This window comes from Lampris incognitus, chromosome 19 (genome assembly GCF_029633865.1).
Source record: "Lampris incognitus isolate fLamInc1 chromosome 19, fLamInc1.hap2, whole genome shotgun sequence".
In the NCBI taxonomy this organism is placed as follows: domain Eukaryota; kingdom Metazoa; phylum Chordata; class Actinopteri; order Lampriformes; family Lampridae; genus Lampris; species Lampris incognitus.
Window position 1 is genome coordinate 5,033,406 of NC_079229.1, and position 14,686 is coordinate 5,048,091.

General features: G+C 50.4%; 1 protein-coding gene across 1 annotated transcript; it reads right to left on the minus strand.

Annotated features, from left to right (window-relative positions):
• Positions 1-1,174: 1,174 nt before the first annotated feature.
• Positions 1,175-13,039, minus strand: rdh10a (retinol dehydrogenase 10a). Its single transcript, XM_056299352.1, has 6 exons — positions 12,199-13,039; positions 11,437-11,672; positions 5,134-5,232; positions 3,845-3,990; positions 3,043-3,174; positions 1,175-2,849 (listed from the first exon to the last, which is right to left on the minus strand). Exons 1-6 carry the CDS (start codon positions 12,482-12,484, stop codon positions 2,726-2,728), a joined length of 1,023 nt encoding a protein of 340 aa, XP_056155327.1. The 5' UTR covers positions 12,485-13,039; the 3' UTR covers positions 1,175-2,725.
• Between the last annotated feature and the right edge of the window lie 1,647 nt (positions 13,040-14,686).

Below are 14,686 nucleotides of genomic sequence, written 5' to 3' on the forward strand. Positions count from 1 at the left end.
CACCATTAATTAGGTGCTTATTAGCATGCAAATTAGCAACACATTGGCTCTTAATTGGTCATTATTACATACTCATTAATGCCTTATTCTGCATGGCCTTATTATACAACCAGTAAGCCATTAACTATGGCTATAACTCTATAACCTCAGAATTATTGTTTATTAGTAGTACCATCTCAATATGCTTTGCTTAGTGTGGCCTTTATAAGGTGGTAGTACCACAAGAAGAGTTATTCTCCCTTACTAACACTTAATGAATATGGTCTGTTCTTACATAACAACACACAACCACTACAAGTGTTCATAGTGTTAAATTACTCTAAATTAAGTTTTTGTTACTTAGAATATGTTCCCCATACTAAAGTGACATCTTGATCATTACTAATTCATTAGTAATTAAGTTTTTTTACTTAGAATATGTTCCCCATACTAAAGTGACATCTTGGTCAATACTAATTCACTAGTAATTAAGTTTTTGTTACTTAGAATATGTTCCCCATACTAAAGTGACATCTTGGTCATTACTAATTCACTAGTAATTAAGTTTTTGTTACTTAGAATATGTTCCCCATACTAAAGTGACATCTTGGTCATTACTAATTCACTAGTAATTAAGTTTTTGTTACTTAGAATATGTTCCCCATACTAAAGTGACATCTTGGTCATTACTAATTCACTAGTGATTAAGTTTTTTTTATGTTCCCCATACTAAAGTGTTACCCATTTTTATTGGGTATTTTTTTAGCTTGAGCGCTGCATATCAATAACCCCCCCCCCACCCACCCACCCCCCATATTTCTTGTTCTGTCAACCTGGGCCCTTTGCTAAAGTCTTATAATGGCAGGAAAAGCCCTGGTGTTTCTGTCTGTGTGCGTATATTTTGTCACCAAGTTGGGAGGAGAAGGGGAGATGCGTACACCCGGTGGATATCTGCTCTCCAGTTTGGTGTCTGAACTGCCAGGCAGCTCACCCCTCTGCTCAGTTTATTTTGGTTGTATCATTAGTTAACATTAGTATTTTCATACATGCTTAAGTTCCAGCAATTTCAGCCGAGCGGCTTTTCCTTTCTCCCCTCCCCAACAAATCTGAAGCGACGCCATCTTCCACACCACGTGCTGGCAGATGATTTATGGGATAAGAGCCATTGAAGACACAACACATAATAATCTAAATCACTTTATTAATTTAAGTTAGGTAGAGACACTAGACATCGGAACCACATTTGCTCTGCTATGGAGCAGTCTTCAGAAAATTACAAAAAAAACAGGCTTATGTCATACTGTCAATAAATGGCAAAAATTAAGAGGTAGAGAATTTAGGCTCATCACTGTGACTGAAGGAATGACGCCTATTGGAATGTAGTTGAAATTCAAAAACTCCTGTCTTTGCGAAAGTATAGAAAATAGTCATACGTCAAATATTGTGGAGACAGTCGTTTCGGGGGGGGGGGGGGGGAACGGTTTTCACAAAAGTTTAACATCTACACTTCAGGGTAACTGGACAAGGTGGACGACAAAGTGAGGATGTCACTTCAGGAAACAACGAAACAAAATTGTCAAGCTAGTGTCGTAATGGACTTCCCTCAACTTCACGACCCGGCGACGGGTCTCTGGTTTTGACAAATCGTCGACAAATTAGCAACTGGCAACTAACAAGCTTATATTATGAACACATGCCAATCTGGAAAAGGAAAGAAAAGTGAGGAAAAACATTGACCTCCGCCTCGGCTCCCTGGCAGGTTCCTCTCGGGTCAATGCGTCCTAAATGCTTCACACGCTCAGGGTTTTACTTTTCATTACAGAGGGATTAGTCGACAGGACCTACAATAACATTTTAACATCACTAAAAAGGACACGTATCCCTTCACATTCCACCTGGGCTCTCCTATGAAGAATCTAGGTAAGCCGGCGAGAGGCTAGCAGATGTCTGGAATGCTTTGTTGACCAACAACATCTACGCTACATGTCTAATGGGGCGGGGGGGGGGGGGTGATGGGACGGGGGGAGAGAGGAGGGGGTGGGTGGCAAACTCAAAACTGTATCATCGTGCTGAAGACCTTCGCAGTCAACCCAAACTACCATCAGAGCAGTGTAATCTGGGGGCCATATGTAGTGCGAGTTCCTGGCGGGTTAAGCGGAGCCTCTGGGCGGGTTGTGTGAAATGCCGTGTTGAACCTTCTCCACACAGCGCGTGTCGGGCAGTGTAGAGTGTCAGTAATTACAGTGCATGTCTACAAAACAAAACAACAAAAACAAAACAACAAAACAAAAAGTGACAAGGATCCTTTTAACTGTTCATACAGTAACATACTGTATAGTTCCACAAAGACACTAGATAAGGCTGGTGACTACATTATGTAAATAGTTAATTAATGAATACCTTTTTCGTATGATTTCAAAACTAGTGACACATGTATATAGATGTTGATTTATTTAAACCTTTAATTTTTATTTATTTTATTTTAACTTTTTTTTATTCAAACCTTAAAAAAAAAACCAAAAAAAAAAAAAAAAGACAAAACAAAGTCAAATAAATCCTTTGTGTAGTACACAGCTTTCTTTGTTCCAGAGGAACAATATGGTAAACCTTTGCATTTGCTCAATGCAAGTGCACCAGTCTAGATTCAGTCTTTCATTTTTTTCTCCCAATATACACCCCCGTCAGTGGTCGTATCCTCATGCTTGCAGGTTCCGTGTGCCCTCGTGCACGTTGGACACAGCGCCCCCTAGATCCCATTCTTGGCCTCATTGTTGTTCATCGCTTCCTTCCTCTGGGCCAGGAAGGGGTACATGCACTTATCGGCACCCAGGAATCGGTACATGCACACAATGGCCTCGAAGGGCAGGATGCTGCGAGAGAGACGGAGGGGAAAATTAGCAACACCAAGTAAACCCGTTAGGGACCGACACATTTCAAAAAAGGCTCGTGAGCCATGAATACAGCACAGAAAGGTTAGGCAAAAAAAGAAGCAGGAAGTGTTAGAAGTGAGCTCAAGAGGGTTCGGTGCTTGAAGTGGGGGGCAGATGATGAGAGGCAGCTCACCTTTTCATGAAGTTGACCATGTAAACAATGCGAGGAGTGCAGATCATGGGCTGGTCGGTGAGGATGGCCCTCATGGACTGCTTCACACAGAACTCTGGCTTCAGAGGAGGCAGGAAAGGCTCGATCTCCTTCCTGTGCAGAGAAAATGATCCAAGGTCAGTCACCGGCAGGTGCAACATTTGGGGCATCGCAGGTCATCATTGAAACAATGGATCTTTTTAAGTCCGAGCAGAACAAGTTTCGAGCTTATCTCAGCTGAACGGGGATATCGGCATACAGAGCGACAAAGTAAAAACAACCAGAACCTACAAAAGAGGTTTTATACAGTGCCAATGCGGCCATTTTTAACTCCGAGATATACGAGGTCACGGGAGGGGGGGGTGGCTGTCTGATAACTGGGACGTAGTTGGAGAGATCGTCCCGTAGTGTCAGGGCTCTAAAAAGCAAAAGGGCACGCCACCTGCCGACGCCAGCCATGTCACACTGTGAAGGCTATTATAGCGGAGGGGGCGTGGGAAGGGAGCTCAGCCCAGGTGCACCTGTCGAGGCGAGTCTCTCCTCTGGGAAAAAAGTGGCCCTCATTGTTTGGACCGAAACACCGACCGTGATAAGGGACATTGTTTAGGCCTCTGTGAGACGACCAAGACCGTCGACCGGCCTGCTCCTTTGAAGCTCAAATGCCGCTTATGAGCCCGCTTTACGGGGCGAAAATTAGAGACGATAGCCGACTTTGCCCCAGGTGCAAGAAAACCCCGAGAGGTGCCAGCGCAACTACGCCGGGCCATGTGTGCTGCGTGCCAACCTTATTCTGCAGCCTCTAAACATCCCCGTGTCCACCAGGTAGGGGCACACCAGCGTCATGTTGATACCGTCCTTCTCCGAGGCCTTCAGCTCGTGGCTCAGCGACTCGTGGAACCCAATGGCACCGAATTTACTGGCACAGTAATCCTGCGGGGGAATAAATGAGAGAACAGGTTAGCCCCGTAAAAACTCCCCGACGCCGGCCCCAGCCCGAACCCCAGGGACTCAAAGGGAACGCTACCAAACACGCCCCCCGGGGGGCCGAAGGGGATTTCGCTCTTCCCGTTAATGGCGCGACCGCAAAACCCAGAGCGAGTCCCTTCCCTTCGCTCTACAGTTTCATTAGCATTCTTCTCCCGTGCATCACGAGACCGTGCGGCTCGGCGGGACCGTTTTGATGTGGTTCGCCATGGAAATAATCTTCAAAAAAAAAACAAACAAAAGGGCTCGGGCAAACACAGATGCCCGTCGATAAACGCGAGGCGGATAAAGGGAGATTCGCCCGCGCCCACATGACAGGCGGGGCCCTGCCGTCAGCTTGGGGTTGCCTAAAGTTAATGCGCAGCCCTGAAAAAATCACATTCAAAAGCCTTTCCAGGAACCGTAATGGCTCACCGAGAATTGACGCGTCGGTCTCTGAAGGGAGCGTCAGCCGTAACGGGTGAATTGCCCGCACAACAAAAGCTGACGGGAGCTATAAAAACAAAAGAGGCAAACAGGCCGGCAGTCCCCGAAGGCCATCTGAAAGTGACACCGTCCTCACCCAAGGGATAGACTTTAGTGTACACCAAGCCATCACACACATTACCGGTGGGGCGGTCTACCCATTATCTCCACACACACACACACACACACACACACACATAGAAAAAAGGGAATTAACTAAAGGAGGGAAATCAAAACCTAGTCCATTGGCAGCGGCTGTGATCTGAATACTGAGTACGTTTACAAAAGCGGTGATGAAGATGTCTCCATCCCTCGGGGAGCTGTCAGCTTATTCTGGCTCCGGGGTCTGCACCCGGTAGGGGCTCCCCCCCCCGCCCCAACCCCACTGCTGCAAATGGAGACCTCTATAAAAAGGGGGCTCCCCGACACTCATCTGTGTCCGTTAATTTAACGGTTGAAGGGACAACCAGAGAGAGGGGCTAACCTCCGCTGGCTTTTTCTGCTAGCTGGCATAAAGAGGGTAGTATTTTTCTTTTCTTTTTAAGAAAAGCACTGGTTAGGATTTTGTGAAGGATGGGTGTGTGCACATGTGTGTGTGTGTGTGTGGTTGTCTTTGGTACGAACCTCCACTCCAGCTGTGCTGAATAAACCCAGGGAGCTGGCAACCGTCACAATGTGCCCATGATTCAGCTCCAGCATCTTGGGCAGAAACGCCTTGGTGGTCTGAGGGAAAGACAGATGAGAGGGGGAAGAGGAGGGGAAAGAAAGACAGCAAGGTTAGTTCACTTCTGCAGTTTGTCGGTGCCAAAGCCCTTTGATCGTCTCTTTCCTCCCCCTCCGCCCGCCAGTCTCTTCTCCATGGCGACGCGGCGAGAGACTTTTGAAGGAGATTTCATACGCAGGCGCTAAAAGTCGGACGGACTTCTGGACGTGTGGCGTTTGAAGGCTTCGTACATAAAAAAACAAAAACAACAACCCTCTCTCAGAAACAGTTCAAATTGTTTCTTTGCAGCAGGTGTGAAGTGGCCACTAAGGGAAGATGGGAGGAAATTATTCATCGAACAAGAGTGTGTGTGTGTGTGTGTGTGTGTGTGTGTGTGTGTGTGTGTGTGTGTGTGTGTGTGTGTGTGTGTGTGTGTGTGTGTGTGTGTGTGTGTGCATGTACACATGTGCATCCGACTCCACAATGCCTTTCTTTTCCCACACGGATCTGGTGCCCGCTGCCGGGCCTGGGTCTAAAGAGTTGCTGACAGCACCAATCATAGGACTCCATTCACTCAACACTTCCCACAATGCAATTCAGCCTAACGTCTACCCACATGGCCTGGTGTCTTGCCTGAGCGGCGGTCAGCCGAACATTACTTGCGCATGCCGGCGTGCGCACACACACACACACAGGAGAGGAGAACCGAGGTTAAACGCCCTTTCCCCCCCCCCCCCCCCGACAGCCACGTGAGAGCCCGAGTGGCTCCGCTGGCTGACCCGATGAGAGCGAGCGAGGTGGTGAGAAGAACAACGCTGGGGAGGAGATCGGGAGAGGCGAGCGGTTACGGCCGATTAACTCGCCGATCTCCACTTCTCTTGCGGCTCCTCAGCTGACTTCGGATCTGCCCTGGACACAGCGTGGGCCAATCAGCAGGTGTGACACGTGACGGCAATGATGGGAACTGACCGATCGGCCTCCCCCCCCCCTAGGAGGTCTCCTAACGAGCAGCAGGTCCTTTGTTGGCATCGGTGCGAGGTCTGTTCTCATCAGAGGTCTCTGCCGTAGTGAAAAACAGAGCCTGCCCCTGATTTCTCTTCCGATAAGGGGGGGGGGGGGTTAGATTTCACTTTGCAGAGAAATTAAAAACACCGTAGGCTGTTTTCATATGCCAACAATACCAAAAAAATCATGGTAAAAGTTGGAAATCAGCTCACGATGGTATGCACACGTGGCCAGAAAGGGGGTTAAGCGCACGACGATTGGACCTCCTTTTGTAAACATTTTTTGAAGGGGAGCCCAGAGCCGGAGAGTGCACGGTACCGGGCCGTACAGCTAAGCGACCGCTATCGGGGGAGGAACACCTCACACGAAACGGCACTCAAACGTCAACACAACTCCCACCGTGCCTACCGACTTCTGGCGTCGTCTCTCCATGTGGGTTTACGTTCACGCTGAGGTTTTTTTTCCCCCTCCGTCGTGCCTGGCAAGTACCAGCGTAAGCGTTAAATCAGGTCCAGGCCGTGGAGGGCTCATTTCAGGGACGGGCATGAAAGAGCCCTTCAGAGTTCATCCTATAGCCAGGTACAACGGATTTGACTGGGCTCCAAACATCTGCACTTTTCCAGGACATTAAATCCCAAATTGCTGCAATATTCAATTCGTCGAGTGATGGGGGGGGGGGGCCCTGAGAGAAGGGGAGAATACGAGGCCTGGGCAATCGCTGGGAATGGGGGGGCTGCAGGCCAGGATGTGAGTGGGCGATCGAGGGGTGTTGCGTGCAAATGTGTGCCGAAGGTTCCCAGCACACTCCCACATCAACGTCAGGAAGGGGGGGGGGGAATGACCTACCCTGGCACACTGATCCAGGACTAATCCCCCACGCCGACGTACAACGGGAGGACTTTGGCGACAGAGCGCAAGAAGAACCGGAACTCGGATGGCGAGGGACCGCGAGAAGGGCAGGGACTGGTTCCCCCCAGCTGAACATGGCCGAACGGTCCGTCCTTCCCTCTTCCGCCCATCCGCGGTGTCCCGCTTCTCATGGCAGCACTGGCATGTGCGTACGACCTCCGCCGACCTCTCAGACACAAAATGTGTGAAAGCAAACAGCGGCTCATGTCTTACATCAGAGCCACCATAATTGGGTCTCAACGCTCCCTGTTACGCTAAATTACCCGCTGACACAGCCGGGCCTCCTTGGCCCATGTGGGGGTGTCCTGCCCGCTGCGCCCCCTAATTGGTGGGTGCCCCCGGGAGAATTTGAGCCACACAAAGCTTCTTGCAGCTGGGGTGTCAGACTGTGTTAGTGCTAGCGCCTGACCAACAGGAATATGACCAAAATATTGGCCTTTGCGTAGGACCAGATGGCCATTTAATTGGGCTGACCTCTCCCCCGGGAGAGAGAGAGAGCGAGAGAGAGAGAGGGGGAGAGAGAGAAATATGACTGCGCTTTAATCCAGGTGATGACGAATTGTCTTTTTCAGTTTCATTATTGATCCACCACATTCTGGCCAGGGCTGACCGCTTGCTGTGGACACAGGCCAAGCATCATATCAACACATCAGCGGCCCTCTGGGCTTGGTGGTCAGAGCCTGGGAAAAGAAGCTTTCAGAAAGATCCACTACCTCCCACCATCCACCCACCCAAACCCCCCCCCCCCCCCCAGATGGAGGCTTTGCTGGTGGAGTCCGGTTTTCCTGGAAACCGACCACTTCAACCAAGACAGGGAGGTAGCTCTTACCCAACCAACCCCCCACCCCCACCCCAGACACACACACACACACACCACCCTCACTACCAGGTACATGCAAAGAGAGAGGCCTTAAAGTGGGCGTAGCCTTCGCTGGCTCCATTAAGGGGTACAGGTGCACCAGGCCTGGGGAGGGGCCCATATAAAACCAGTCAAGTAGGACCCTTCTGCCTGGCTGCCTCCTTTCTCTGGCTACAGCAGGAATGCAGCCCGCGGAACTTGGCTCTTGTCGCCTGGCATCTCGTCAAGCTGATCCACAGACAAGAAACCAATTGTCAGATAAAGTGGGTCAGGCAGCAGCTCTCCATTACCCTCTTGCCTTGCCTGCGCATGGGACGGGGCCGCTTTCCTTCCTTCCTCCCTCTTTTCCCGCTCTCTCTGGCGCGGTTCGGGCCTCCGCCGTCGGCTACGGCAGAGCAAGAGAGGCCCGAGGTCCACGGGAGGGGTGGGTGGGACTGCCCCCCCCCCCCTATTGTTCCTAAAACACCTGTTGAGTAACCAGCTTGAGATGCTGAGGGGGATTTAATTTCACTTTACCGAACAGACCCCGACGATAAAACCACCAGTCGCTAGTGACATGAGCTTAGATATCTAAACCTTCGGAGCACAACTGTCCGTCCCTGCAGGACAACCAATGAGAAGACTAAGCACTGCCATCACCAGCTGGACCTATCAAAGCATCACCAGGCAAATTCAATGTGATGACCCCCTGCCTCGTAAAAACCTTAGGGGAATGAGGAGTTGACTCATTGCTGTGTGTGTGTGTGAGACAGAGCTGGCCTACATGTCTCTCATGCAGCTGCACCCTCTGCCTCCAAGTCAGGCTAGTTTGGGGGTAAGAGGGTCTGTAGGAGGAGGAGGAGGAGGGGAGGAACAGTGTGGGATCTGAGCTGGGATGGCAGACCCCCCCCCTCCCCCAAACACACACAACTTTCTCCAACTCACGTCTCTACCCCGGGCTTACTGTACTCTCCAATACAATGAGAACCACACAAGAAAAGGGCAAAACACAACAACAGCAGTCTTTTCCCTCCTCTATCTGGAGTCTGGTTTCCTTTTCCATTTCCAGCAGTGCATGTTAGGTGGAGCGGGAGGAGTGAACCTGCAGTTGTGGTGCTATGGAGACAGGTGTGTGTGTGTGTGTGTGTGTGTGTTTGCTGGGGGGGGGGGGCACTCCTAGGGGAAATTGCAACACAAGGCACGGATCAGAGTCAGGGCTGGGTGGGGGTGCAGACACCGCTTATCTGGAAAATCAACCACAAATATTTCTGAGTGGCTGTATATGATATTGTGAGCCCACGGGACATTTTTGCCAAATAAGCGATGCTAGACAAGAGCAAATGCAAACACATGTCAGTGTGTCTTCGGAGCGTTTGTTGTCTCTTCCCCCTCCTCCAATATGTCACATTTTTTTGGAGACGTGTGAGGAGAGTGCACCCCGGGCTGTTTACGTCCACTGCCAGGGCATCGGAGGAACAGATAGACTACAAGCTTAAGAAAGCAATACTTCATGCCTCCGTAAATTAAAATGACACACAAGAACTGGACCGGTCCGATTTAATCCCCTACTTTGGCAAACAGTCATCAGGAAATAAAAAAAATACTCTTTTGTGATGCCCCTATAGTGCCAGCATGCTAGAATAAAGCCAGAACAAAAGGGTATGCACCTCTACAAACCGAATCGAGAACTCGGTTCAAGGTTTGAACGAAAAGGCCGTCTAGTCCGAGGGCATTTATTGAGTCACGTGGCACAAAAAGACCATTTTAAAACCCATTATGCAAATAAATGAAATAAAAAAAATAACAATGTCTGATCGTTGTGCAGTGTGCCACCTGCATGCGGTGAGCAACTGTAAAGCGAGCGCATGCGTTTGTGCAAGAGAGGAGAGCGAACAGGTCCCCGTTAGGCTAGGCTCCATTCATTCATCCAGCTTGTGTCTTTAATGAACCACATCCTCCATTCTGGCTGTCGCCATTCATTACATCCTGCTTTCATCTGCCCCTCCTCTTAAGAGAAAGAAAAAAAAAGGGGGGGGGGGGAAGAAAAAAGGCCCTTGACAGAATAACAGCAGAACAAACACAGACCCCTAATGAGAATCCCAATTCTGCCACCCAACCACTGGATCCTGACTCCAAATCCCGGATGGAAAAAAAAAAAAAAGGAGGAGTGCGGAGGTGGCCGGTATAGGGAGGCATGAATGGCTTGAATGAAGCATCCATTACAGGGGGGAAATACACAACCTGACTGACTGACAACACAAGAGATTTTCATGCTCAATTAGGGAGCTTCCAATAACTGTGGTTTCATGGTGTCACTGAGGTTGAAGTTCCTCTGAAAGAGGGGGGAAAAAAGAGGGGCGGGACACTGCAGCCAAAAGACTGAAGCGGGAATCCATCCGCTTCACTAAATACACTGCTCAACATATTACCGACAAATACAATCGTGGATGAAGTGGTGGATTCGGAGCTGGGGCCATCAAGCTAAGGATGCATTCGCCGAGCCATTTTGGGCAAGCTCTGCAGCAGGTCCCTGAACAAATCGGTGCACAATCACCACGCTTGCAGTCATCTTCCAGTAACGGTCTAGTATTGATGAGAGGGAAGAGGCCTTAACACAAACACCCGGCCCCCTAATTCCCATCAACAAGGCTGTGCATCTAATCGCCACGGTTGACCGTCTTCCACACATACCAGGCTTCAATCAAAACCACAGCCTGTGCTCATCTAAAGCCGAGCATGTTCCCTCCATCAAACTCAAGCCTCTCGGATAACTAAATCTCTCCTGACAGGGAAGACAGAGCCCGGGCAAAGACAACGCTGAAAATAAAAACTATGCAGCTATTCTGAGGTACATCAAATGAGCGGATAGAGCAGATCCGTCCAAAAAGCCCTCCGCAGCCAGAGGAGAGGAGGAGGAGGAGGAGGAGGGCCGACATACCGTGGGGATCATCACTAACACGGACTGCCAAACAGCTGCCTCCTCAAACATCAAACCAAACCCATGACTCTCCTCTGGCAGAACGGAGCCGGTAATGAAATATGAAGATGTAAGGCCGCTATTTATGGTCATACTTTCCCCACTGCCAACACACACACAGAATGTACTAACGCAGAGTCTGGCGCACAACGGGACGGGATTATGAGCAGGCAGGAAACACAGAGTGGAAACATTTCTGTAAAGCTGGCACCGCAGCAAACACTGTTGACAACATGGAAAACTGGGGCAGATGTGTAGTCGGGGCAGATGTGTAGTAGGGGCCGATAGATATGTATATAAAAAAAAATCCCAATTATAGTCACATGCAACTCAGATTAGGAGTGAAGGCTAAATTGGACAAACAAGAGAAGAAGAAAAAGAAGAAGAGGAGTCATTCATACCAATTCCGGACAAGGCTATTCAAATACAGACACGGGGGTGGGGGTGGGGGGGGGGTAGATGTTCCAGGGCCCCGAATAGAAAACGAGAACCTACCCAAAAGTGCGCGTGGCAGTTGACCACCATGGTGCGCTCGATGAGCTCGTCGGGGCACTCCAGCAGGTGGTGGCCGGAGACGACGCCGGCGTTGTTGATCAATATGTCGACCTCCCCCACCTCGCGGCGCACCTTCTCGGCCGTGGAGTACACGCTCTCCCGCTTGCCCACGTCACACACGTAGGTGTACACCTGCGGCTGGAACGGGGGGACCTCCTCCACCCCTCCTACAGGTCCTGCGAGAAGGATGCAGAAAATGATGACGCTGATCAGAAATCAATGCACCGGGGGGGGGGGTACTATCGGCCAAATCCATCTTAGACTGATGACTTTATGTGCACTTTGACCCCCCAATGCATCTTCAGCACCCAATGCATCTTTAGCAGCCAATGCATGCGTGCATAGAAATGCCGAGTTACACAACCAGACCGGATGGAGACACATGCCCAACATCAGCCATGAGGGGTCCTGGCCAGTCCCTCTTAGGTAACTGGTTGAGGGTTTTGTTTTGTTTTCCCCAAACTTATAAAATAAAAAAAGCAAGTCTCGTGACGTCAGCGGACATGCATCTCGCTCGTCCTTGACAAATGTCTTGACAACACAACCCCCCCACCCCCACCACCACCAGCACCACCAGCACCACCATACTGGCCATAAAGCTGAAGTCTAGTGGTATTATATTTAACACCGGCGGTCGTAGGACCGGGACCGGACCCCCCCCCCCCCCACCACCCCTCCCGGTTAACGGTCCCCCAAACTTACCGACTTTAGGCACGGGGCTGTCCAGCTCGCGGTATATCTGCCGCACCATCTCCGCCGTCTCCTCGTTGCTTTGGCTGTTTATGTCCCATAGCACCAGCACCGCCCGTCTGCGGGCGAACTCCTTGGCGAAGAGCCGGCCGAGGCCGCTCCCCGCCCCGGTGATCACGCACACCTGTCCGGCCACGCTCTTCTCCTTCGGCCGCACCACCCACTTGGCTCCGGCGGTGACGAAAGCCCAGAGCACTTTCAAGAGGACCACGAAGAACTCCGCAATGATCATCATCATCTTGGATGGATGTGTGTATATATGTGTATATATAAATATAAATATGGTTTTGGTTGTTTTTTTAAATAAAATATAAAAAAAAAGAAGGAGACACTCGATCCAAATCGACTCTACCTACAAACCCGCGTCTGGTGTCCCGCCGCCTCCGCCTCCCTCTCTCTCGTCAACCCTCCCCGGGCAGGTAAGCTCAACGCACGGCGCAAACTGCACACCGAGCGGCTCGCGAACTCTTAATTAACGCCAATTAGTGGAAGCGCTCGCTCGAGGTGGTGACGCCGCCGTCGCCGTGCACGGACCTGAGGGAGTTGCGAGTTCACAGCAGCGTATGACGGGCTCCGGTGCCTCCTCCTGCTGCTCCTGCTGCTGCTCCTCCTGCTGCTGCTGCTGCTGCTTCCTGCAGTTGCCTCTCCACTAATCTCACCCTGCGCCGCACCTCTCCTTTTTATTCAGTCCACCCGGCGATTGCGGACCCAATAGGACGCGGTCCCGGCGGCGCCTGTCACGGCCCGGGCTCATTACACTCGCGTGTTAAGTAACACAAGACTCTTTTTCTTTTTTTTAGCCTCACCGCCGCTGCCATCTTTTTGCGCGCGCCGCCGCGCACGCGCAGAGGCGCCGCGCCGTTTGGGAGGAAGCCGGGGTGTTTGGAGTGGGTACCGTTTCGTAAAATGTCTTGCGCGACTTGGGTTTTGTCACACGCACGTTGCGTATTTGCGCTCGACACAGCCGGGTACGCTTAAAGTGGTAACCGCCATTCGCGCACCATCCACCTCCCATTGGAATATCTGCCACGACCCCCACCTCACCCCCCCACCCCAATATCAATATCAGTACACGTATCGGTTGATACCAAGTATCGATTCGTTACTTTGGCTGAGTAGTGCAGACTTGGGGCGTTAGTTTGGGGTTGATGGGCAAAATAATTGAGACAGAATCACCACCACCCACCCCCACCACTGTATGCCATGTGGCCTCAATCTAAGACACGTCACCGACGGCGTGGCCTGGTATCGGCGTCGGCGCATCCCTACACGGACCATTACGTGTGCGTATTCTCACGCTGCTCGGCGTGCTGTACACCCAAAGCGCGGCTGTGTGCTCTCACGCCGCTGTGACACTGGAATCTCCTTTTGGAGATGAATAAAGCGCCCTCCCATTTCATCTGTAAGCCCCTGTCTTGCATAACTACATGTGGATTAACAATGTTTGACCTAATGACTCTCAACATACACAACCGATGGAGGTTTTGGACAACATTCTTGTCCACATTCGCCCCCCCCCCCCGTGCCGGTCCACTCCGTGCGCGTAGACGAGAGATTACGCATCGATATGTGGCACAACATCCACCACGTGTCCCAGTATGAGGAGCAAAAAATGTTGGGCCCCCTCGACTATCTATCTATCCGCTGAGCTGAGGTCAGTTTCAACTGAACATAGAGTGTGACCACCCTGTCACCTGAATTAACAGAGCTGCGCGCCAGGTATTGGCATCTGCTGGCAGCAGGGGCAAGAGGAGGACTAATAAAGTGGCACTCTGAGCTAAGACTGTAAAAAGGCCCCGAAACTGATGACATCTGAAGTGAATGTGAGATCATTACTTTTAACCCCCTGACCGATTGCTGTCTTTTGCCGGCCTCTGCAACAACATCGGGTAGGTATCATAATACCTCCGATCTTATTCTGAGATGGACCAGGTAGTTCTGTTTTTTTTTTTACTTTTCCAACATCCCCAAAGCAAAGGGGTGGGTGAAGGAAAGCCGCTCTCTACAGTGGAACTATCCTCCACCATAAAATGAAGCGCGCTCGCCCCCTGCTGGCCATCTAGTAGTACACAGCCTGACTATAACCTGTTGCCTATCCCAGTGGTTCTCAACCTTTTTGGGGTCCTGGACCCCCCTGCGTATTTTTGATCTACCCTGAGGACCCCTCCACCTGATCTTGGGGGAGGGGGGTTGCAATTTGATAGAAACAGTAGAAACTGCCTTTTAGATTGCATTATAGCATTTATTCACTCTTTGGGGTAAAAATAAGAGCTTTCAGTTGTAACTTAGATATAGTTAACAACACAGAATATGTATTCAGTAACTTTCAGATATATGTAACAAAACAGAATATGTATTCAGTAACTTTCAGATATATGTAACAAAACAGAATATGTATTCAGTAACTTTCAGATATATGTAACAAAACAGAATATGTATT

Coding starts and splice junctions, on each gene's coding strand:
- rdh10a (XM_056299352.1), bottom strand. CDS start 12,484: ATGATGATGATCATTGCGGAGTTCTTCGTGGTCCTCTTGAAAGTGCTC. Junction 5,233..11,436: donor ACTGCCACGCGCACTTTTGG/GTAGGTTCTCGT, acceptor TCTTTCCCTCAG/ACCACCAAGGCGTTTCTGCC. Junction 2,850..3,042: donor ATGGTCAACTTCATGAAAAG/GTGAGCTGCCTC, acceptor TCTCTCTCGCAG/CATCCTGCCCTTCGAGGCCA.